General features: G+C 41.0%; 2 protein-coding genes across 3 annotated transcripts in view; both read left to right on the top strand.

Annotated features, from left to right (window-relative positions):
• The first annotated feature begins 5,258 nt into the window (after positions 1-5,258).
• LOC131233917 (7-deoxyloganetin glucosyltransferase-like) lies at positions 5,259-15,732 on the top strand. Of its 2 annotated transcripts, none has more exons than XM_058230783.1 (2): positions 5,259-5,796; positions 14,718-15,732. In XM_058230783.1, exons 1-2 carry the CDS (start codon positions 5,289-5,291, stop codon positions 15,599-15,601), a joined length of 1,392 nt encoding a protein of 463 aa, XP_058086766.1. In that variant the 5' UTR covers positions 5,259-5,288; the 3' UTR covers positions 15,602-15,732. The 2 variants fall into 2 exon arrangements, with proteins under 2 accessions (XP_058086766.1, XP_058086756.1); XM_058230773.1 differs by having other exon boundaries at positions 14,664-15,732.
• A 6,078-nt stretch (positions 15,733-21,810) lies between these two features.
• The window catches only part of LOC131233871 (7-deoxyloganetin glucosyltransferase-like), a 40,851-nt gene continuing 38,347 nt past the window's right edge, over positions 21,811-24,314 (top strand). The window contains exon 1 of the mRNA XM_058230704.1: positions 21,811-22,349. Coding sequence (XP_058086687.1) covers positions 21,839-22,349 — 511 coding nt within the window. The 5' untranslated portion in view covers positions 21,811-21,838. The remainder of the gene's footprint in view (positions 22,350-24,314) is intronic.

Below are 24,314 nucleotides of genomic sequence, written 5' to 3'. Positions count from 1 at the left end.
TTACATTAAAAGGATTCAAGTTCAAGACTATGGTGTCACCTGATTCCTGTAGACCTGTCTTGCTTACTCTAATGTCGGTTCAAGTCTATGGTGACACCGGCACCATTGCACAACTATTACGCTTTAATCCGAAAGGGTTTTATTTTAAAACATGTGGGGGATTGTTATATTTTGTTTTAAAATAGTAGTAAAATTTGAATTTTTAAATTTTCGGTAATTTCCCTCCATTTTTGAAATTGTAGTACTTTTGAGTTTGGGGTTTTGTCCCACATCGGATTTCACAAAGTTAACTATCTTGTATATAAGATAGTATTTTTGTTTAGGGCTTGAGCCCCTTTCAGGGGGCATGTGAATTTGGTCCTGTGGGGGGGCTATGCCAATAGCTCTAATCTATGCCATTAACCACACACGCGCGCGCGCGCCGAGCCGAGCCGAGCCGAGCCGTGCCGTGCCGTGTCGAGCCGAGCCGAGCCGAGTCCGAGTCCGAGTCCGAGTCCGTGTCCGTGTCCGTGTCCGTGTCCGTGTCCGTGTGCGCGTGCGCGACGCGACGCGACGGGCTGGGCTGGGCTGGGCGTGGGCGGGTGCGGGTGCGGGTGCGGGTGCGGTGTGTGTGTACTCGCGTGGGTGTGTGTATGGGTACTCGCAGGACTGTATATGCGGGAGTGTACTCGCACTTGCGCCTTTTCGTTTTAAACCAAAGAGATGCGTCCCTTCCGGTTGGTCGCCTCGGTTGGGTTTAAACCCAACGGACCTAACCTTTTGAAAAGGGTGCTTATGCACCACTTCGGAGTCTATAAAAAGACATCCGATTCCAGTTTCAAAGATATGAAAAATCCTTCTCTTATAAAACACTCTCTGATATTCGGTTTTAAGCATTTTTTCTGCTGAGTTCATCGCTGGGTCAACTCAGCACTTTCGGATTAAACTGCAAGTGGTTCGAGCCCGTGTACAGTGAGTGCACCGCTGGGACCGGGTCATAGTCGTTGTATCCTGGAGGTCGATTGCTCTGGAAACCTGTTGCACTTGGGACGCTGTCCAAGGGGAGCAAATTCGATTTCAAGCCGAGTGACTCAGTCACGCCTCGACTCAATTCAATAAGTTCTTCTTTCTCAATTTTTTTTTTGGTTCTCGATTTTTTTTTTAATAGTCTATTTAATTCAACCAAATATTCCAACATTGTACCAGTCCAATCCCATGTTTGGGATTAAAATTTTGTTGCTGGAAAACAATGGATTAAGCTAAATCATGTTTTGTAAACACGAAATTGCAACCAAATTCACAATTGATGTCTTTCACTTGTACACATATATAACCAGGTATATATGGATGGATGGCATAGATAAACTCAACATCAATGTGGGGCCCACACATGTAGTGGATTTCAAAATCCATGGAAATCTTACATGGGACTAAATGCAATTCCATCCCACCTAATCCCAACATTTCCCATCCTCTTTAAATGTTGGATGGAATTGCACGGGACCAAATGCAATTCTATGCCACCTAATCTCATCTAATACCCTGCGCCAAATGCTCCTTAAAGTTATGCTTGCAATAATGACATAAACCACTGAAAGTCAGTGGACTCAATAATCCAGCAGGTCACGTCAGATTGAGTGCCTGCCCTTAAAAGTGTTTTCTTTTAATGGTGCGTTATTTAAGCTACACATGTCTTAGTACATAGTCATTAAGCTGAAGGGATTAAGTAGTGATGATGCAAAATTTTGGTCCACCCTCTTAAGACCTTAATTACTTGCATAACAAAAAGACAAAGGAGACCCGGGCTAATGTAGGAGACCCTCGGATGCTAAAGTCAGGTTGGGAATCTGGGTCTGATATTATTGAGAGGTTTTGGGTGAGAGATTTAATTTACGTACCTTTACTCATGTTAGCGGATGTATTTATAACATTTTGAGGACAGTAGCGTATATGGCAATGCCTCTTGAATGGTGAATGCATATTACGGAAAATATCTTCCTCCGGACGTGTCATGATTGATTTTTCGAGATCCTCGGGGAATATTTCAGAAGATAATCGTATCATATTTTAATATGGTCGATATCCAAAGTTGACCTCTAAAGTTGGTAATTGAGACCGACTTTCCAGGTCGAGTTCTTTGGCTGAGGTCGACCTCCGAGGTTAAGATTATTTTTTGGCCCTCAAGCAATCTATAGTCTTCGAGTTTGTACATCAAATCAATCCATTTTTACCCTTAGCAAATCAAATGAAGTGATTAAGTACTTTTGAGTAAAAAACTTATAAGTAATCATATGTAAATCAAACTTACTTATCTAAAATAAGTCAAATATCTAGTACTATAAGTAGAAAATGTAACTTATTTGGTGGTATCTAAACGAGCCCTCAGGGATAGGTTGCAATTACAGATGTTGAAGGTAACAAAGCAATAATGATTTATCATACTAACAATTCTCTTATTATGTGAGGTTAGATACCATTTTATTCGGCAAATTGTTATGAGCCCTATCTTGATGATGTATGTGTTTCATCCATGTTGTAAATTTATTTTTCAAATCTCAATTCTCCTATTGTGTGAGGTTGGATGCCATTTTATTTGGCAAAATTATGTAAACCCAACCATCATGATGTATGTGTTTCAGCCATGTTGTACATTTAGTTTCTCATTTTAGAGGATGAGTACAAAAATGATGCATATCCAAATCTGATGTAGAATGTGTCATAGATACATTCCAAGCATGGTTAGACCAAAAGAAGATGAACCGTAAATTGACCGTTAACTTTTGATCTAGGTATCGTTACAGGGCGCACAACCTATCAATCTTTACTAAAACGGACCATCCGAGGTGAATTGACCCACATAGTGGGTCGCATCTGTACGTTTCGTCAGAAAACACACACTTTCAACTCAAAAACAATTGTTTAGGAAAATTTTTTGCTATTTTTAGTAATTTTGAATTTTTTTAATATTGTTATAATTTTAGAGTTTTAGATTTTCTTCTCTTTAGAAATAGCTTGTAGTTATGCTAGGACTGCTCTAGCAAAAGTTTATTTGGAATTTTTATTTTTAGAAATTAGGCTTTAGAAGAGTTTTAGTAGAATTAAGATTTTTATTAGAGTTAGAAATTTGCTATTTTTCATAATTATGAATTTTGAGTTTTTTTCCTATATTAATGGTGTAAGGTACATAAATATTAGACAATCATCAATCAACTTACGAATTTTATAGAATTTATTTCTATTTTGCTTCTTTTTTTCTTGTGGATTCGAGAAGTCTCTGTGAGAAGTCCAGAGAAGCTCCGTGGAATCGGAGTAATTATCCTTACGGAAGACGGTGATCGACCTCATCATGTTAATCCCTGCGTCAAAATCTCAAGTGACCCATAATGAGAATAGTAATGTCCATCATTGAACTTACTATTTTCTATTGTGTGGTCCACTTAAGCTTTTGTACCGTTTCATTTTTGGGTCATGCACTAAAATAATTAGGAAAAAAAAATGAACAACATAGATATAACATATATATCATGTTGGGGCCCATAGAGTATTTCCTTGAAAAGATGTTGAATTTTATCTGGTTTTCTAAGGTGGAATTCCACATATTCCACAGGGCAAGAAAAAAACATCATTATACTTTTGTCACTAATTACTGCCATTTACTTCTAATCAAATAAGCCCTTAAATTATAAGTTTGTTCAAGTAAGAGTATACAATATGATTTGTGGACTTGGAAGCAAGTGGTAATCATATCGATATTAACGTCTCCCATCAGGAGAGTCCTTGTTCATACCTCTCTCACTCTCTCCTTTTGGGCAATGATAGATTATAAAATTGTGAAGACTGGATAAGTCAGAATCACTATGTTTGATGGTACCACAAATTATTTCATGTGTATGGTACGTACTAGATCTATAGAAGAGTTTTCTTTCATTAAAAAGTTTGATGAAATACCCCCAGATCAACGGTCGTTTCCTTATTTTAATTTCATTTTTACTATAAATAGTAAGTTTTAGTTTGATTATAACTCTTCATCTGTTGGGCTTTAGGAGTTGCGCCCAACATGAAAAGAGCTTAGAATAATTAGGAGAATAGTTTGGTGAAGCCAAATAGGACACTTACTATTTTTGGCTGAAAACCTTACACACTAGTGGACATCATGACTGTCTATAAATAATAAGTTTACTATTTATATTAAGTTGTGAATTCTAGGAGTTCTAGTTGTCGTTTGCTTCTAATTTCTCTCTCATTGCTTGGTATCCCTATTTAAAGGGTTGTGAACTCGTTTATTTCATTCATCTATCAAATTACTAATTTATTAGAATTTATTTGTATTCTTCTTGCTTTCTTTCCTTATTGATTCGAGAAGTCTCTATGAGGAGTCCAGAGAAGCTACGTGGATTCGGAGTAGTTATCCTTGAGGAAGACGGTGATCAACCTCATCACGTTCATCCCTACGTCACTTTCCAACCATAAGAACCATAGTCTCACTAATAAAGTAAAGTGCCATACTTTTCGCCCCACAAGCCCATGCATACCTTCATGCCACGTGTGGAGAAATTACCTTTCATGAAATACTAATTGTTAAAACTCAAAGTAATAAAGGTCACTCAAAGATAGCTACAAAATCTTATATCTAAATCAAGAATTATATTATCTTATACTTGTATAACAGAAGAGTATTGCAAGCCTTGTTCATAACAACGAGCATGTGAATCTATGAGTGCTATCAAGTGGAGAGTATCCATGGAGGAAGGAATGTAAGCACTCCATGGAGGAGGAAAAGAAAACGCTACATAAAAACGAGACTTAAAAATTAATAAATTAGCTAAGGGACGTAAGGCAATTAATTGCAGATAATTACAAGCCAAAAAAAGATATTAAAGGAAATATTGAAATATATATAATCTGACTAATTTGACTAATTAAAATGTCCAAGTTGACTCGAATATCCGCACCAGACTCATCCAAGTCTCATGACCATGCTTCTTTTTTCCAAGGGTGCAACTTGAGTAGATTGGGTAGGGTAGAGGATCAACCCGACTTCAAGAGTTCCTAAACCAATATTTGACCTGATCCAAATTCGAATCGAAGCTACCCAACCCAAATTCCTCTACACTCACCCAACCCCACCCCACCTAGGGTAACCGGACCCAAATTTGCTCAACCCTGGCAATTCCCAACCCGAAGCCAACCAGACCCGAACTCCATTTTGGTCAATCAGATCGGGTTTACCCGAACTCGAAGTTGCAGCCCTACTCACTATAAATCCGTGGTCTCAGCAACATTATTTCTTCGAAAGCGATAAGAAAGAAATGGATTCCAAGAAGATGCAAAAGCCACACGCAATCTGCATCCCATGTCCTGCCCAAGGCCATATCAGAGCCATGATGCACCTTGCTAAGCTACTCCACTCAAGAGGCTTCCACATCACCTTCGTCCACACCGAATTGAACTATCAACAACTCATCCGGACCGGCGCCATTGATCCAACAGTTGAGATTGAAGGGTTCTGTTTTAAGGCCATCCCTGATGGCCTACCACAACCTGAGGATGCCAATGAAGCCCCAGACCCTATAGAATCCACCAAGTCAATATCCAAACACGGTTTGGCTCCTCTAAGGGAACTTATAAGGAGAATCAATGGGGACACTCAGGGTGGCCCACCAGTGAGTTGCATGATGAGAGATGCATTCATGAGTGTTGCTCAGCCAATCGGAGACGAGTTTGGGATCCCTGATGTTGCATTTTGGCCCATAGCTGGTAGCAGTTTCATGGGATTCTTCCATATTGATGAGGTCTTACAACGAGGATTCTTCAAAGGTACCATTTTCATATCCCTATCTCTTTTGGGCTTGTTTGGGAACTTGAAAAATAAAAAAAGAGGAGTCACTTTTTCTTTCGAAGTTGTTTGTCAAAAGAAATAAAGAATTTGGAGAGGGAAAAATAAATAAAATTTTATAACTTCGTATTATAAAAACGTATTCTTGAAAAATGTTTGAGCCCAGTGAGCGATCCTCCAGTCAAGAAAAACTTACCTTTTTGGAAATTATTTTGGGATTTTGGTCCGAATTTTCAAAAGCTTGTTAGAAGGTCACTCTCAGAGTATTTGGACGGTGAAACCTCTTTTAGGAATTTGACCAACCAACGAGGCCAGTGCGATCAAAATTCCAATTATTTTCCAAACTCCCAAACAGGATATTATTGTGATTTCCTCTACACAGGATATACACGATTTTTTCAGTCCGTGCCAGTAGAGTGATGTGTAAGTGATCCAGACCATTAGTTTGTTTTGTCCCACCGTGGATGACCATGCCCCAAGTTCCCAGGACTGGAAGATCCTGTAACCATATGTTTACACTTTGAAGTTGCAGGATATAAATTGAAAGGATAGGATTGTCCTGCTTAGGATAATAACCCATCAAAACATGGGCCCAAACTACCAATGATCTGGATTGTTGAACCAAGGACCCAACTTGTACAAATTGATCAAAACAAAGGCTAATCCACCCGATCTAAACGCCTGATCAAAACGTGAGTGGGGCTGCTCTTGGACCAAGCTCTGGCTCTCTTGTCGGGCCGGGTCCAAGCGCAGGCTGATCCTGTCCTGTCATTCCTTCAAACATTCCCTCTCAGATGATCCTAGCCATCTGCATGGGGCCAAATCGGATGGTGTTGAAATTTTGGTTTTTTACAATAAAAAATATTTTGAAATTTTTGTTTTCTCATAAAAATGATGTTAAAATTTTTAAATAAAAAATTGTGATATTCTTACTTAGAGTATTGGTGGTTGAGATGTTCGGATTATTTCCAGTGCGTATGCTCAGGCCGTGAACATTATGCCTATAGTGTAATTGTGCACTTTGGACTTGGTACATGCACATTCAAAACTGCATTTTTACAATAGAATGATCTAGACTATCAGGTGGGACCCACATGTACAATATGTCAGACCTTACTAAAGTTGGACGGAGCTTTGTCGAATACGGATCCTCTGTTTTCGTCCAGCAGCAAAATTGGGGTCGTTGCACCGTGTGACAGTGTAATGCATTGAATAATGCATCGCCGACTGAGGCGGCGAATCAGTATACAGCAAAAGATGAAAAAAAGCAGGAAAATCGTCTTACGCCTCTCTACCACGCATGCATGTGTGGTGGGCTTATGTTGCATCATACTCTTGCACACACCTGATGTACACATGACATTCATACAGTTCAATCCATCCCTTAAAACTTGGGGCATGGGCCATGGGTAAAATGCTAATCCTGACCGATAGTGTAGGATTGTCTGTGCAAATAAAAATGTTAAGCCGATGAGTCGTAATGCAACTATATAGGTTCGTGGGAAGGTTACATACACTTGGCCCATTATATCAATTCCAATCCTTTTAATGTCAATAGATTTATTTATGTTACATTCTTTTTTTATAAATTTTTTTATTGTTTTGAAAAAAATGATAATACACTCATCCGTAACTTTGTTATCATTCAGTTTAAAATTTACATCAGGTTTGAAAAGCACCCCAGGAAGGGGTGCCTTACCTATCGTATACCCAACATCAAAATCTAAATGATATATATATATATATATCAAATGGCCCCATGAAATAAAATACAATAATAATAATAATAATGACTTCCTGCAGCTCATAAAAATCCACATCGAAATTCAGAGCTGCACGACACAGCATAGCATGTGAGGAGAGAACAGAGAAGGCTGGGAAAACAAGAAACACCACTAGACGCCGAAGACCCGTAACTCCATGACGCAGGGATGAACGTGATGAGGATAACTACCCCGAATCCACGGAGCTTCTCTGGACTCCTCACAGAGACTTCTCGAATCCACGAGGAAAAGAAAGCAGAAAATAGAAATAAATTCTAATAAATTCGAAATTGATTAATTGATGAATTAAAACGAGTTCACAACCCTTTAAATAGGGCTACCAAGCAATGGGAAAGAAATTAGAAGCAAACTACAACTCAAACTCTTAGAATCCACGACTTACTATAAATAGTAAACTTACTATTTATAGACGGTCGTGATGTCTACTAGTGCGCAAGGTTTTCGGCCAAAAATAGTAAGTGTCCTATTTGGCTTCACCAAACCGTTCTCCTAATTATTCTAAGCTTTTTTCACATTGGGCGCAACTCCTAAAGCCCGACGGATGAAGAGCTATAATCAAACTAAAACCTACTATTTATAGTAAGAACGAAATTAAAACAAGGAAACGATCGTTGATCTAGGGGTATTTCGTAAATCCGGCTTGCGCAACTTAACATAGCTGGGTTGGTTGGCTAAAGTAGCTCTTTTTACCCCAAAATCATATATTTTACGCTCAATAACTCATTCCGGATTGTGAGATATGCCCGATCTAAGGTCCGACGGTCCGGATCACTTCTGTCGTTGACTGGGCCTTTTTTGATCCATCTTGGTCATAAAACTGTCTGCGACCCACTCTACATCAATCTCCTCTACTTCAAAAGAACTTGTCCTCGAGTTCTCATCCTGCTCTTGTTCATGATATTGGTTAGGTCCGCAACGTTGAAAGTCTGTGAGAACGCCATGTCATCTAGAAGATCAACAACATAAGTGTTATCATTGATCTTTCAAATAATTGGGACGGGTCCAATCTTCTTATTTTTCAACTTGTTGTACATCCCCGTCAGAAATCTCTCTTTGCGCAGATGGACCATAACGCGGTCGCCCACCTCGAACACTTTTTGTCGCCGATGCTTGTCCGCTTGTTCCTTGTACTTTTCGTTCGAGGCATTTAGCTTGGTCTGCACTTCTGCATGGATGCCCATGATCTTGTCTGCCATATGTTCTGCTGCAATGCTCGTGCCTGGGTGCTTGGGCAGAGGGACCAAGTCAAGTGTGTGGCGAGGCACTCGTCCGTATATAATCTGGAATGGTGATCTCCCTGTTGAGCGGTTCACCATGTTGTTGAATGCAAACTCTGCTTGAGACAAGGCCAAGTCCCACTGCTTCAGAAATACAGCGAAGGAGGTTTCCCAACGTGCGATTCACAACTTCGGTCTGCCCATCAGTCTGTGGGTGGTAAGCACTGCTGAATTGAAGTTGTGTATCGAATCGATTCCATAAAGTCCGCCAAAAGTGGCTAATGAACTTCGTGTCACGATCGGAAGTAATGGTCTTGGGGACCCCGTGTAGCCGTACGACCTCCCTGAAAAATAAATTCGCCACGTGTGTTGCATCGAGGGTCTTCTTGCATGGGATAAAGTGTGCCATCTTAGAGAAACGATCTACCACCACGAACACCGAATCCATGCCACGTTGTGTTCGTGGGAGACCAAGCACGAAGTCCATTGATAAATCCTCCCAAGGACCGTCAGGAACAGGTAACGGGGTGTAGAGGCCCGTATTCTGAGACTGCCCCTTGGAGGTCTGACAAACATGACAACGTTGTACGGCTTTTCCCACATCACGTACTAACTGCGGCCAGTAATACCGCTCTTCCACAAGAGCTCGCGTCTTGTCTCGCCCCAGGTGTCCACCAAGGCCACCTCCATGTAGCTCCTGAATAATCTGCTCCCTCAGAGAACTTTGGGGGATGCACAATCGATTCCCTTTGAAGAGAAAATCGTCCTGTATATGAAGGTCACTGGGGTGACCGTCTTGACACTTCATCCAAGAATCTTTGAAGTCCTCATCCTCAGCATACAGCTTGAGACAGTCGAAGCCGACTACCTCGTTGCTCATTGTAACTAGTAGTGATGCACGACGGCTAAGTGCATCAGCCACCTTGTTCTGCTGCCCTGACTTGTGCTTCAGAACGAACGTGAATTCCTGTAAAAACGCAACCCATCTAGCATGCACACGATTCACGTTAGTCTGACTATTAATAAATTTTAATGCTTGATGGTCAGTGTACAAAACAAACTCTCTTTGAATCAGATAATGCCGCCAATGTCGCAGTGCCTGAACAACTGCGTACAACTCAAGCTCATAAGTTGACCACTTCTTTCGGGCTTCGCTGAGCTTCTCGCTGTAGAAGGCTACCGGCCTGCCTTCCTGTGATAATACTCCTCCAATTCCGACGTATGAAGCGTCACACTCAACCTCAAACAATTTGTCGAAATTAGGAAGCACCAAGACCGGTGTTGTAGACAAACGATGCTTGATCTCATGAAAGCTCTTATCAGCTTTATCGGTCCACTGGAACGGTCCTTTTTTCATGCAATCTGTTATAGGCGCGACTATGGTGCTAAAATCTCGCACAAATCGACGATAGAAAGTCGCCAACCCATGAAAACTCCTCACCTCATGAATGTTTGTTGGGATCGGCCATTCCCTAATAGCTCGCACCTTTTCATCGTCCACACGAATGCCTGTGGACGTTACAACAAATCCTAGAAACAATAGGCTGTCAGTTAAAAAACTACACTTCTTCAAGTTGAGGTACAACTTGTTAAGTTGTAGGACTTGTAGCACCTGCCTGAGATGTTTCCTGTGCTCCGCCTCATCCTGGCTATATATCAATATGTCATCAAAATATACTACCACAAATCGGCCAGTGAACGGTTTTAGAACTTGATTCATTAAACGCATAAAAGTACTTGGTGCGTTTGATAGGCCGAAGGGCATGACCAGCCACTCATACAACCCTTCCTTGGTCTTGAATGCCGTTTTCCACTCATCACCGAGTCGAATACGAATCTGATGGTACCCGCTCCTTAGATCTAGTTTAGAGAACACCTTGGCCCCTTCTAACATATCAAGCATGTCGTCCAACCGTGGTATTGGAAACCGATATTTGATGGTAATTTTGTTGATTGCTCGGCTGTCGACACACATGCACCAGCTTCTTTTTTTGGCGTTAATAATGCTGGTACGGCACATGGGCTCATGCTCTCTCTCAAGAGACCCTTACGGATCAATTCCTCCACTTGCCCCTGAAGTATCTCGCACTCCTTCGGACTCATCCGATAATGAGGGCGATTGGGCAAGCTAGCCCCAGGGACGAGGTCTATGTGATGTTGGATGTCCCTCATGGGGGGCAATCCATCAGGTAAATCCTCAGGCCAGACTTCTTTGAATTCGTTTAGCAACAGTCTTAAACTTGGAGGGATGTTTGAGGGTTCCTCTTCCTCGCCCTTCACTACTACAGCGTATACCTCGTCGGTTTCCTTGGATTCTTCCAAAAAATCCCGAATGGTCAAGAGGGAACTCCCCTCCACTTTAGAGGCTTCAGGGTGGTTCTCTGGTGCCATAGGGGCAAGGATTATTTTTCGACTATCCTTGACGAATACGTAGACATTATCTCGTCCCCGATGGGTCGCATCACGGTCCGACTGCCAGGGTCGACCGAGTAACATATGACAAGCTTCCATATCGACCACGTCACAAAGTATTTGATCCTTATAATTTTTGCCAATTGAAAACGAGATAGTGCATTGTTCAGTTACCTTGGTCTCATTCACCTTTTTTATCCAGCCAATAGAGTATGGGGAATGATGTTTCATCGTTGGTAGCCGCAACTTGTCCACCATTACTCTTGAGACGATGTTTTTGCTACTACCACTATCTATGATCACATTACAGACCTTTCCGTTGACGGTGCACCGAGTACGAAATATGTTGTGTCGTTGTGGATGACGGTGCACCGATCATCGCCCGTCACTTCATCGCCACCTACTATTTCTTCAGTGGTTTGTTCATGGTCATCAAAGTGATGGTCTTCTTCTGCAGCCTCATCTTCAGTGCCCCCTTCGTTTATAGTCAAGTGCGCTGCGGGACGTTGAGGACAAGTGTTTGATAAGTGACCTAGTTGACCACAGCGGTAACAATTGTTCGACCTTGGCCGAGCATAAGGATTTGAAATCCTACTAGGATCCGCTGTTGTGGGTGCTGCACGCTGAGGTCTGGATGAGCCGCTCCCCGTATTATGGTTTGCGGTTATAGGAAGTTGAGGTACTGGATCTTTTTCTCGTGGCAGCACTGGATCCTGCATGGGACCTGTCATAGGGGGTCAAGTTGAAGGATATGGATGAGCAGGAGCTCTTGCAAGTTGTATTTCTGCCCTACCTGCTAATTGAACTGCTTTATCCACGGCCCCGACTGGGTACATCTGAACTCTATCTTGAATTGTCGGTCGCAACCCACTTATAAATCGTGCCACCTTTTGTGACTCAGATTCTGACAAATCGTTTCATGTAGCCAACCGTTGGAATTCTTCAGTGTAATCTGTGACGGTTGAATTTCCTTGTCTACAATTTTGATATTGCTGGAATAATATCTACTCATAATCATTAGAGAGAAATCGTGATCGAAGAAGACGTCTCATCTGTGGCCATGATGAGATGAGCGCCTTGTTCTGGTGGGCTCGTGAGAGTTGTAATTGTTCTCACCATGCAGAAGCACCAAATTTTAATTTAAACGCTACCAATTTTACCCTTTTATGATCTGGCACGTCCATATAATCAAAATATCTCTCTACTTCGGCTAGCCAATCGAGAAAATCTTCTATACGTAATAAACCATTAAAACTAGGAAGTTCAGCCTTACCTCGATAGTCTCTTTCAGCACGATCTAGATGATCACCTCCATGGATTGGTCGTCGAGCAAAACCCTCATTAAGGTCCTCGTCGCTAGAACTTGAATCATCTGGTGTAGCCCTACGGTTTGCCACTGGTAGTGCTCTACGAAAATCGGGATTGTGTCGTACAGCAACCATGGGTGGTGGAGCCACCATGGGTGGTGGAGCACCGCATTCGCAAGATGGTTGAGAGTTGTCTGCAGCCCTTGCATGGTCAACTGACTCTCCGGTGGAAAGCTTCCATTCTTTCCGAAAGATAACGAATCCCTGGATCACCGTCCACAGGATTTTGATTCATACCTTCGTTGTTTGCCATCGGCCCGAGGGAAATCCTCGCTCTGATACCAATTGACGCAGGGATGAACGTGATGAGGATAACTACTCCGAATCCACGGAGCTTCTCTGGACTCCTCACAGAGACTTCTCGAATCCACGAGGAAAAGAAAGCAGAAAATAGAAATAAATTCTAATAAATTCGAAATTGATTAATTGATGAATTAAAACGAGTTCACAACCCTTTAAATAGGGCTACCAAGCAATGGGAAAGAAATTAGAAGCAAACTACAACTCAAACTCTTAGAATCCGCGACTTACTATAAATAGTAAACTTACTATTTATAGACGGTCGTGATGTCTACTAGTGCGCAAGGTTTTCGGCCAAAAATAGTAAGTGTCCTATTTGGCTTCACCAAACCGTTCTCCTAATTATTCTAAGCTCTTTTCACGTTGGGCACAACTCCTAAAGCCCGACGGATGAAGAGTTATAATCAAACTAAAACTTACTATTTATAGTAAAAACGAAATTAAAACAGGGAAACGACCGTCAATCCAGGGGTTTTGCAATTCCGGGCTGCGCAACCCGGCGTAGCGGGGTTGGTTGGCTTCAGTAGCTCGTTCTACCCCAAAATCATATATTTTACGTCAGATAACTCATTCCGGATTGCAAGATACGCCCGATTTAAGGTTCGATGGTCTGGATCACTTCTGTCGTCGACCGGGCCTTTTCTGATCCATCTTGGCCATGTAATTGTCTGCGACCCGCTCTACATCACTCCAGCTGCCACCAACATTGCAAAAAGCCATTACTTTCTCTCTAGCAGCCCCAAAATGTAGAACATCTACTAAGCCAGAGACAGAGTACCATAGTAGGATTCCCCCTGACCCAGACCTAGGAACCTGCAGCAATTCCCGAACATCTGCATTTTATTTATTTTTATATTTTTTTTACTAGCTTATGTTGTATTTTGTTTCAAAATTTATATTAAAAATGAAATTTCAATTATTTTGGTTTTTTTCCACATTTAAATTTTTTGTGCTTTTAAGTTGTGGATTTGTCCCCTATTGGATTTTATAAAGAAAAACGTCTTATACATAAGATAGGATTTTTGCCTTGGAACTTGAGCCTCATTCAGAGGGCACTTGAATTTGGTCCTGTGGAGGGCTATGCCAATAACTCTAATTTATGCCATCGACCACACACGCACATACCGAGCCGTGCCAAGCCGAGTCCATGTGCGCGCAGGACAAGACTGCACGACGTGGGTGCGGGTGTACTCACGTGAATGTGTATGTATGGGTACTCGCGAGACTTTATTTGCGAGAGTGTACTCGCACTTGCACCTTTTCATTTTAAACTAAAGAGATATAACTATTTCGCTGGTCATACCTGTTTGGTTCTATTCCAGCGTCTTCTGATTTACAAGTTTTGATTGTTGAGTTTGTCGTTGAGTCAACTTAGTACTTTCGAATTAAAAAGTAGTTCGAGCCAGCGTACAGTGACTGCACTGCTGGGACTGGGTCATAGTCGTTGTATTCTGGAAGTCGATTGCTTTGGAAACCTGTTGCACTTGCGACGATGTCCAAGGGAGTAAATTTGATTTCAAGCCGAGTTACTCAGTCACACCTCGAATCAAATATATAAGTTTTCTATTTCAAATTTATTTATTTATTTTCTTTTTAGTTCTTAACTTTAAATAGTTTATTCTATTCAACCAAATATTCCAACAGTTTATGCATTCCTTTCTCGTCTATTTTCTTCTATTTCACAACAACCATTCCCGTTACGTTTCCAAATTCTCAGCCTGACTGTTAGATAATCTTAACGCCACTTGTTTTAAATTATTACCCATAGATGCCAATTGTTCAGCGAATGGATATCTGGAAACTCCCATCGACTGGATACCAGCAATGCCGGGCATCCGTCTTAAGGATCTTCCAACTTTCGTCAGAACGGCGGACCCCAACGATTTCTTCCTCGACTTCTCCAGACAGGCGGTTCAGACTTCATTGAAGGCTTCAGCAATCATTCTCCATACATTTGAAGAATTGGATTATGAGATAATTGATGCCGCCAAGCATAAGTTTAAGCTGCAACCACCTTATGCTATAGGTCCTTTATTCGCACTCTGTGATCAGATTCCAAACCCCAAATTGAATTCCATTAAGTCGAATCTATGGAAAGAAGAGAGGGAATGTATAGAGTGGTTAGACAAGAGAGGTGATGCTACAGTCGTCTATGTGAATTTCGGTAGCGTTATGACTGTAACACCAGAACAGTTGAAAGAGTTCGCATGGGGGCTGGTGAACAGCAACCATCCATTCATCTGGGTCGTACGGCCCAATCTTGTATCGGGGGGATCAGCTATTTTGGAGGCAGAGTTCCTGGAGGAAACAAAAGGAAGGGGTTTGATTGCGAGTTGGTGTGCACAGAAGCAAGTGCTGGATCATCCTTCAGTGGGTGGGTTTCTAACACACAATGGATGGAATTCTACGTTGGAGAGCATTCATAGCGGTGTTCCGATGCTGTGTTGGCCTTTCTTTGGGGATCAACAGATGAATTGTCGCTTCGCATGCACCGTTTGGGGGAATGGAATGGAGATTGATGGTGATGTGAAGAGAGAGAAAGTAGAGGGTGCCGTTAAGGAATTGATGGAAGGACAGAAAGGGAAGGAGATGAGAAAGAATGCAATGAAATGGAAGGAGAAAGCTAGAGAAGCTGTTGAAGTTGGAGGGTCTTCTTACATTAGCTTTGATAGATTGGTGAATGATTTGTTGGTTATGAAACGTTAGCTATTTGATTTTTTCTTTGTTCTTTTTCTGTCTTTTTTTTTTTTTTTTTTTCAATGGCCTGTTTAACATGTGTGGCCCACCTTTTAGAACCACGATCTACGTTGAATAAAGTCATGTGCTAAGAAACATCATTTGGGCTGCGTTTTTGTATGCTTGTTATAAGAGCTGTGCTGCTAGTGGTTGGTGGTTGGGGAGGCTGCCTCTCTACCTCACCTGATGAACAGGCAAGTCTGATTTTTGTGCGTGCGGATGTTAATGGTAGAGTCCACCTGGCGAACGGCTCTGATTTTGTACACGTATAGCAATTCCTCCCCAAAGGGTTTGTAACATACTGCTCGCTTGCGTCCGAGTTGAATTTCAGGTCCGTTCTGAACAATCACATGCTGGGCATGTGACTGAATTTCAGGCCTTGATGATGAGCCTGAAAATGTATTGGGCCCAAAAGTAAGTAGCTTGGGCTTTTCTGGGCCTGGAACGAATCCAACCATTCCTTTACATCCTATCATCACGGTTGGTCCATGCTACTATGCGAGACATGGACCCACCTACCAATGGTCATCGATAAAGCCCCGTTTATAGAAGACCAAAAATCCTCTACACCACCTGTTCTAAGCGAGTGTCAATACCCCAGCTGTGTGGGCCCCGCCATGTTGTGTGGGTGTCATCCAATCCATCCATCAAGTGCATCACTCTATATTACATCATGGACCCAAAATTCTAATTGATCCACTACTCAGATGCGCCACACCACAGGGAACAATGGGAGATGTGATGCTAACCTTTAAGTTTTGATGACCTACCCCAAATAGAACTCCTTCCCACCTATGATGGTTCCTGCAGTGAATAGATTTTTAGGACAACCTTCAAACGGATGGCTAAAACTTGCAAAGCCACAAATGGGATGGCTGAGATTGAGTGGTCAAAAATTATTATTTCTTGAAAACCAAACATGAGGGGCTGTTGGAAAATGGCTAATTAAGTCTCATAGCCTCTGAGTTATGCTGAGGCTTGATCAATCAAGAGCTCATTTCCTTTAAATGCCGAAACCCTAAAACATTCCTCGGGAAGGAATGGTATTGGTACGGCTGTCTTGGTAGGGCTATCAATGGGCTGGGCCTGGGTATGTCTCGGCCCATATTTTGGGCAATTTTGTGCCGGGCCTAATCAGAATTCTAATTTTCCAGGCCGGAGCCCGGCCCATTGACACCCATATGTGTTGTGGTGTGCCTGGAATCATGCACACGCCTATTTTAAGTAGTGCGTAAACATGCATGAGCATGTGGACCCATCATGTTTTATATGTAAAATCCACCCATCTATCAGCTTCTGTGATATCATTTCCTGATTCCAAAACCAACTAGATCCATAGCTCAGATGGGCCATATAACGTAGAGTAATGGAGATGGGATGCCAACCGCAGTTGTGTGTTCAGCTCCTATGGTGTGTAACTTTATCAAACACGTTAATCAGGTCTAATTCATCACGATGAGGACAAAATTACAACAATAAGCTTAAAAATTAAGTCAGGCTGGCTACAGCTTTTGAACTTAGTAGTTTTGGTAGCAATTTTACGTATGACTATATGACTAAATGAGCTCTTTGTTAGTAGGGTTGTACACGAACCGGGCTAGACCGGTTTACTCGCTCGACTCGGCCCGACCCGGAACTGAGTACGGGTCGGGACGGGCCATTTTCTTCAACCCGAAACTGAGTTCGGGCCGAGTTCGGATAGGTCCCAGTTCGGCCCAACCCGGCCCGACTCGGTCAAGTGGTGTGTGTGTGTGTGTGTGTGTGTGTGTGTGTATTTCAAAATCCTACCTATCCCTTTCCCCTTTACCCTTCTGGGATAGTTCACCGCTCATCTTTGAAGTGACAGTAACTCATCCACCTCACGGACATATAACTTGAACGGCCTAAATTCATCCAAATACAAAAATGAATACTCGAGGGCCTTGTAATGGGACGCGGATTACCTGCCAAAGCCCTTCTCATGAACTTGTTGTAGGGTTCGAAAGTGGCCCGAACTCGCCTAATTGTTGACCGGGCCGGGTTCGGGCTGGACATGTGTTCGGGTTGGGTGTGGCTGGTGACCGAGCCGGGCCGGGTTGAGCCTAGTTCGACTCAGATCCACTCGTGTACATAATTGTTAGTGCTTGATTTGCGATTCCTGTCATATGACAAGAACTGCAAATCGAGCACTAACAGGTTTTTAGTATACTCAGTGGGATTGTAACGCCCAGTTTAGGTGTCTGTATTATGCTAACCATTGAACTCAAAAATCATGATCATTCAAATCACCATTAGGCCACACCATAGGGAACAGTTGAGATGTAATGCTTACAATAGTTTTGTGCCAGGCCCACCTTGGTGTTTACATGCCATCCAATCTATTCATATGATGTGAATTGTCATATCAAATTAAAGAACTACTAAAAAAACACACTATTTCATGACTTATGTAGGTCATATTACAAGAATTTAGAAGTTTTCATTTTCATAATTTTCTACCGTGCAGTCCACCTGAGTGTTGAATCAACTTGAATTTTAGTATCAAAGCCAAATAAGATGTGGTCTACCTGATGGGCTTTGTAGATTTTAAAGACGTTAAATTCATTACAATGCACCAGTCAAAGCAACCCAAGCTCAAGAGCTTTCCACTGGTGTGTTCCCTGCCAAAACACTTGCGTGGCTAGCTAGGCAGAACCGTGCATGCATAACTTTCACGTGGCGCCCATCCATGAAGGACCCCCACCTGTGTTTGGATAGGGCACAAAATTCAGGCTGATTCAACGCTCAAGTAGGCTAAACCATGGGAAAGAGTTGAGGTAGGAAGTCCCACAATTAAAATTGTTTATAGTGTGTGCCGTCCATTATAGTTTTAATATTCCATCCAATCCACTCATTTAATGTGCTACACAAGGATTAACGGATTCTTTTAAAAAATAATAATAATAATAAGGACATTCCAAGAGTCATGTGGATCACACCACGTGAATTTAGAAGTTTTAAGCATGATTTTACATTTTGCCATATGATGTGACCCACCTAATATTTTATTAAACTGATAGTTAGGACCCATGGTGAAAATGTGATGCTATGCCTGATGGATGGGGTGGATCTGATCCATGCTTGTCCCATTGGCACTCAGTACGAGTCATGAGATCAACCAATGCAGATTGCGCGGTCACTATGCCACCATTGACTACCTAAATGACTCAATGTGACAGGATTTATTGTGCCATGTGCTGCTGTTGGAAATGGGACCCCATCTCCTACTGCTAGACTGACCTGAGTGCCATGCAAGACAAAAAAATTCATGGGATCTGAGAGTGTATGACAAAAATGCATCAGTGGATCTATCTGATTGTTTTTTTTCTCCTCCTATTGTGATCTTGAGAAACTGATGGATAGAATAGTTTGTAACCGGCATCTTTGTGGGCCCCACATAGGTTCCTACCACGGCAACTTCCTGTGGCAAAGAGGCACCGGCAAGTCACGTCCGTCACTGTAGGATACATTTGCAAGCAAGCTGTCCACATGACAGAGGGAGAGTGAGTACGCTTAGGATGCTGAGGAAATCTACCTGGTGTATGTCTTCACCAACTCCATCTATTTACAATCAAATGGTTGAGGTACGAATATGTTGTGTGCGAGAATCAATATAGCAGCTCAATCCAAATCGATTAACTTTGATCCCAAGCGCCAAAATAAGTAAATAGGTCCAATATGAATGTATATAACCAGATTATGAGAAGACAGGTTACTTACTCAGCCACTTACAAATGTTTATAATGATTCGGCGATAATCAAAGAGTGAGGTTCTTCCTCCGAAGATGGATTACTTAATGCCTTTCACAAGAAAGAACTTTCAAAATATCGGTGCAAATCAAACAAAAGAAAAAACTCACAATCAATCACTGAAAGTAAAATAAACGGTTCATTTTGTTCCTTTTCACCTGAAGAGTGTAGTCAGTTATGTCGGACTGTCGTTGGAGAATGTCATGGTCCCATCTACAAGATTCCAACCGTCGAGAAAGCTTTGGCTCTGGCGTGATCCACCATTGAACCTACTATTTTCTGCAGTGTGGTCCACTTGAGCTTTTGCATTGTATTATTTTTTGGTTACACCCTAAAATGATTTGAAAAAATAAATGAGCAGCATGGATATAACATATACATTATAAGAAAGTAATGACAAAAGATACTTATTAATCGAAATATATTTTCTAATTTAAAGTTTACTAATTTAGAATTTAATGTGAATTGTTTATTTGAAAAACTCTATAGAATTTAATTCTTCCTTTTCACTATTAGAAATAATGATGTGTTAAATTTAATTCATTTTGACACTTATAAGGCTCGTGTTGAATCCTTGAAAAGTTTGAAGTATTTTTTTTTTCTTTTATTGATGATTTTTTTCAAAAATGTATGAGTTTGAGTGTTGAAAACGAAGAGTGATGTTTCATCTTTTTTTTTTATCATGTTTAAAGTGTTGGTTGAAAAATAAAAGAAAATAAAGACTAAGTGTTTCAAAACTAACAATGATAGAAGGCATACTTCAAACAAATTCAAAAATTTTTATAATATAGCATTGAAGGGAATTACAAAACCCTAGTAGTTTATAGTAGAACAAAATCGTTGAATATATGAACCGTATGCTTATAAATCATGCTAGAAGCTTCATGAGTTCAGTTAAGCTTGAGTGGTGTTTTTGGGCAAAAGCCATTAACGTGACTTATTATTTGGTAAATGATTTCTTACGATTGCACTAGATTGCAAGATCTTTGAAGAGGTATTGTCTGAAAAATCTATTAATTATTCATTCTTTGTGTTTTTTGTGGCAACGCTTATGTGTGAATTTCTAATTATTCCTTCTCTTGTACTTTTAATTATGACACTTATGTGTGAATTTCTAAATAGCAAATGATTAAAGTAAATGCGAAGTCCGAAAAGTGCATTTTTCTTAACTATGTAAATGGAATAATTGGATACAAATTGTGGGATCTACTTCCCATAATTAGTGATTAATTGATATGTGGTTTTCTATGAACATTCAATGTAGAAAGATAAGGAAATACTAAGCTCAGAGTCATGAGAACTAATTGAAATTTTGAAATTTTGAAATTTTCAAAGGATGCTTAAAATCAACTTACTAATTTAGAATAACTACAAATTAATAATACCATTAAAGATGAAGTTGATAAACAACTTGAAGATGAAATACTTTTTTTTTTTTCAACGATTAAAACAAAATTTGTTGCAAATTAAGTCAAAGGTAGAATATATCAAAAAGAAAAATTTTACATCCACCCAAAAGGCCTTTAAAGCTCTACCCAACCGGCCGAAATCGATTTACAATCTTTGTAGCAACTGCCTATTGTATTACATGAATTTAACTTTAGAAAACACTTCCTCAACTTGGCCCGACTAATTCCTCAAAGTTTTATTATTTCTTTCTAACCATAAAAACCATGCATAGTCCCGCCAATTGAGCAAAGTGCCATACTTTCCACCCCACAAGCTCATGCATACCTTCATGACATATGTGGAGAAATTACTCTTTATGAAATACTAATTGTTGAAAATCAATGTAATAAAAGTCAGCCAAAGAGAGATACAAAACATTCTGTTTAAATCAAGAATTTTATTATGGGTTATGCTTGCATGATAGAAGAGTATTGCGAGCCTTATTTGTATTGAGAGGCATGTGAATCTATAATTAGTAGCCAGTGGAGAGTATCCATGGAGGAAAAGATTAAAGCACCGCATAAAAACATGACTTGAAAATTAGATAAATTACTTTAGCAATGTAAGGCAATTAATTGCAGATAATTACAAGCTGAAAAAACATATTAAAGGAAATATTGAAATATATAAAATCTGACTAATTTGACTAATTAAAATGTCCAAGTTGACTGAATATCCGAACCAGACTCATCCAAGTACTCATGACCATGCTTCTTTTTTTTCAAGGGTGCATCTTGAGTAGATTGGGTGGGGTAGAGGATCAACCCAACTTCAAGAGGTCCTAACCCACTATTTGAACTTATCCAAATTCCTCTATACTCACCCAACCCCACCCCACCTAAGCTAACCGGACCCAAATTTGCTCAACCCTGTCATTTCCCAACCCGAACTCCATTTGGGTCAATCGCTTTACCCGAACTCAAGTTGCAGCCCTACTTAAATATGTGGTCTCTGCAACATTATTTCATTGCAAGTGATAATTAGAAAGAAATGGCTTCCAAGAAAATGGAAAAGCCACACGCAATCTGCATCCCATGTCCTGCCCAAGGCCATATCATACCCATGATGCACCTTGCTAAGCTACTCCACTCAAGAGGCTTCCACATCACCTTCGTCCACACCGAGTTCAGCCATCTACGTCTCATCCGGACCGGTGCCATCGATCCAGCGATTGAGATTGAAGGGTTCTGTTTTGGGGCCATCCCTGATGGCCTACCTGTGCCTGAGGATGTCAATGCAGCCCCAGACCCTACGGAATCCACCTTGGCAATATCCAAACACGGTTTGGCTCCTCTAAGGGAACTTATAAGGAGAATCAATGGGGACACTCAAGGTGGCCCTCCGGTGAGTTGCATGATGAGAGATGCATTCATGAGTGTTGCTCAGCCAATCGGAGACGAGTTTGGGATCCCTGATGTAGCATTTTGGCCCATCGGCGGTTGCAGTTTCATGGGATTTTTTCATATTGATGAGCTCATACAGCGAGGGTACATATTCAAAGGTACTGTCTTTCTCCTTATCTCTTCCGGACCTGTTTGGGAGCTTCAAAAATAAAGAAGAAAAAGTGACTTTTGTCTTGGAAGTTATTTTACAAAAAGAAAGCATTTGGAGAAGAAAAAAAAAAAAAAGCAACGCTGGCAAAAATTATAGATCTTATTCCTATGAAAGCATATTCTTGAAAAATGTTTTGCGCCAGAGAGCAAGCTTAGTCAAGAAAAATTCTTTCTTGGGAAGTATTTTCCAAGCTCCCAAACAGGCAGGTATATTGTAGTTTCCTTCACATAGGATATACATTTGTTTTTGGTTTTTCAGTTTGGACCAATGGAGCCATGTCTAAGTGATCCAGACCATTAATTTGTATTGACCCATCTGGATAACCCATCCCCAAGTTCCCAAGACTGGAAGATAATGTAACCCATCCCCAACTTTTCCTTTGACCAGGGAACGTGAGAATTCCCACTACCGCTGACAGGCCAGCTGGCATTTCCACCTCTCCTCCCATGGAAGCGGATTTCCTGCGAAAGCCTTTCGCAGGAAGTTCCTGCGCAAGGATACAGGATGAGGCCCATTGTGATGTTTGTTAGAAATCCAACCCGTCCATCCGTTTTTTGAGATCATTTTAGGACATGAGACTTAAACTGATTAGGATCCAAAACTCAAGTGGGCTATACCAGATGAAACAGTGGGGAAAGGAATTCCTACCGTTGAAACCTTCCCAGGATCTATCTTGATGTTTATATTCCATCCAAACCGTTTATAAGGTCATTTTCACTGAGATGAAGTGAAAAATCTAAGAAATTAAACCAATACAAAACTTTTGTAACCATATAAATGTTTCAACGGTGGTCACTAAATCCCCACTATTTCCTCTCGTGTGGCTCACTTGAGTTTTTGATCATCTCCATTTTTGGTCGCATGTCCTGAAATGAACTCGAAAAACAGATGGACGGAGTGGCTTTCTCACAAACATCGTAGTGGGCCCCAGGCAGAATCTTGCGCAGGAACTTCCTGCGAAAGGCTTTCGCAGGAAATCCGCATCCTCCTCCCATACGGCTCTTTTCTGCTATCTTCATCGTCATGACCTGACGCCTAAATTTTTCTATAATTATCGTTGGCTCGGGGTTTAGCCGCTCGCCTCGTGCCTCGCCTTCCCCTTACCGTAAACGGGGGAAGGCTCATGTACCCTCTTAGCTCGCTTGCTTCCTAATAACTTACATCAATAGATAGAAATTCTTTCATCTTTCTAATCAAAGAAAAGAACGAGGCGTTACGTTGTTGGGATATGGAGTTTGAAAAACTATTTAAATAAAATAAATTTAAATTGAGAAAAAGAGAAAACTTATCGGTTTATAGAAGTCGAGTCATGACATGAGTCACTCGGCTTGAAATCGAATTTGCTCTCCTTGGACAGAGTCCCAAGTGCAACAGGTTTCTATAGCAATCAACCTCCTAGATACAACAACTATGACCCGGTCCCAGCGGTGCACTCACTGTACACGGGCTCGAACCACTTTGTAGTCATAACCCAAACTAGAAAACACTTAAACCGTACTTTTAATATAAAACAAACTTTTTCTTATTTTTTTAAAACAAATGAGAGAAAGTCTATTTATAGACTTTGTGTAGACACCCTTTCACAAAGGGTTGTGACTATTGGGTTTGAACCCAAGTGGTGTGACCCTTAGGCTTCAAAAGACACAACTTTTCAAAATAAAATATGAAATGATATAACCTTTCAGTGAAAAGACACATCCGTAGAGCACATGCGCACCTATGGCCATAGCCATGGTCCATCCCAACGGATATTTTGAAACACTAAATTATTTTAAAATAATTTAAAATACAACAATCCCCCACATGTTTTAAAATTTTTGACATTTCGGGTTAAGATGGAAGAGTTGTGCAATGGTGCCAATGTCACCATAGACTTGACCCGACATTAGAGTAAACATGACAGGCTACAAGA

The sequence above is a fragment of the Magnolia sinica genome, chromosome 2 (genome assembly GCF_029962835.1).
Source record: "Magnolia sinica isolate HGM2019 chromosome 2, MsV1, whole genome shotgun sequence".
Taxonomy (NCBI): Eukaryota; Viridiplantae; Streptophyta; class Magnoliopsida; order Magnoliales; family Magnoliaceae; genus Magnolia; species Magnolia sinica.
Note: the sequence above shows the minus strand (reverse complement) of the source record. Positions and strands in the feature narration are given on the sequence as shown.

What these genes read in the sequence shown, in the direction of transcription:
- LOC131233917 (XM_058230773.1), top strand. Translation starts at nt 5,289, where the DNA reads ATGGATTCCAAGAAGATGCAAAAGCCACACGCAATCTGCATCCCATGT. An exon ending in ACAACGAGGATTCTTCAAAG is followed by an intron (nt 5,797 to 14,663) that starts GTACCATTTTCA and finishes TATTACCCATAG; the next exon opens with ATGCCAATTGTTCAGCGAAT.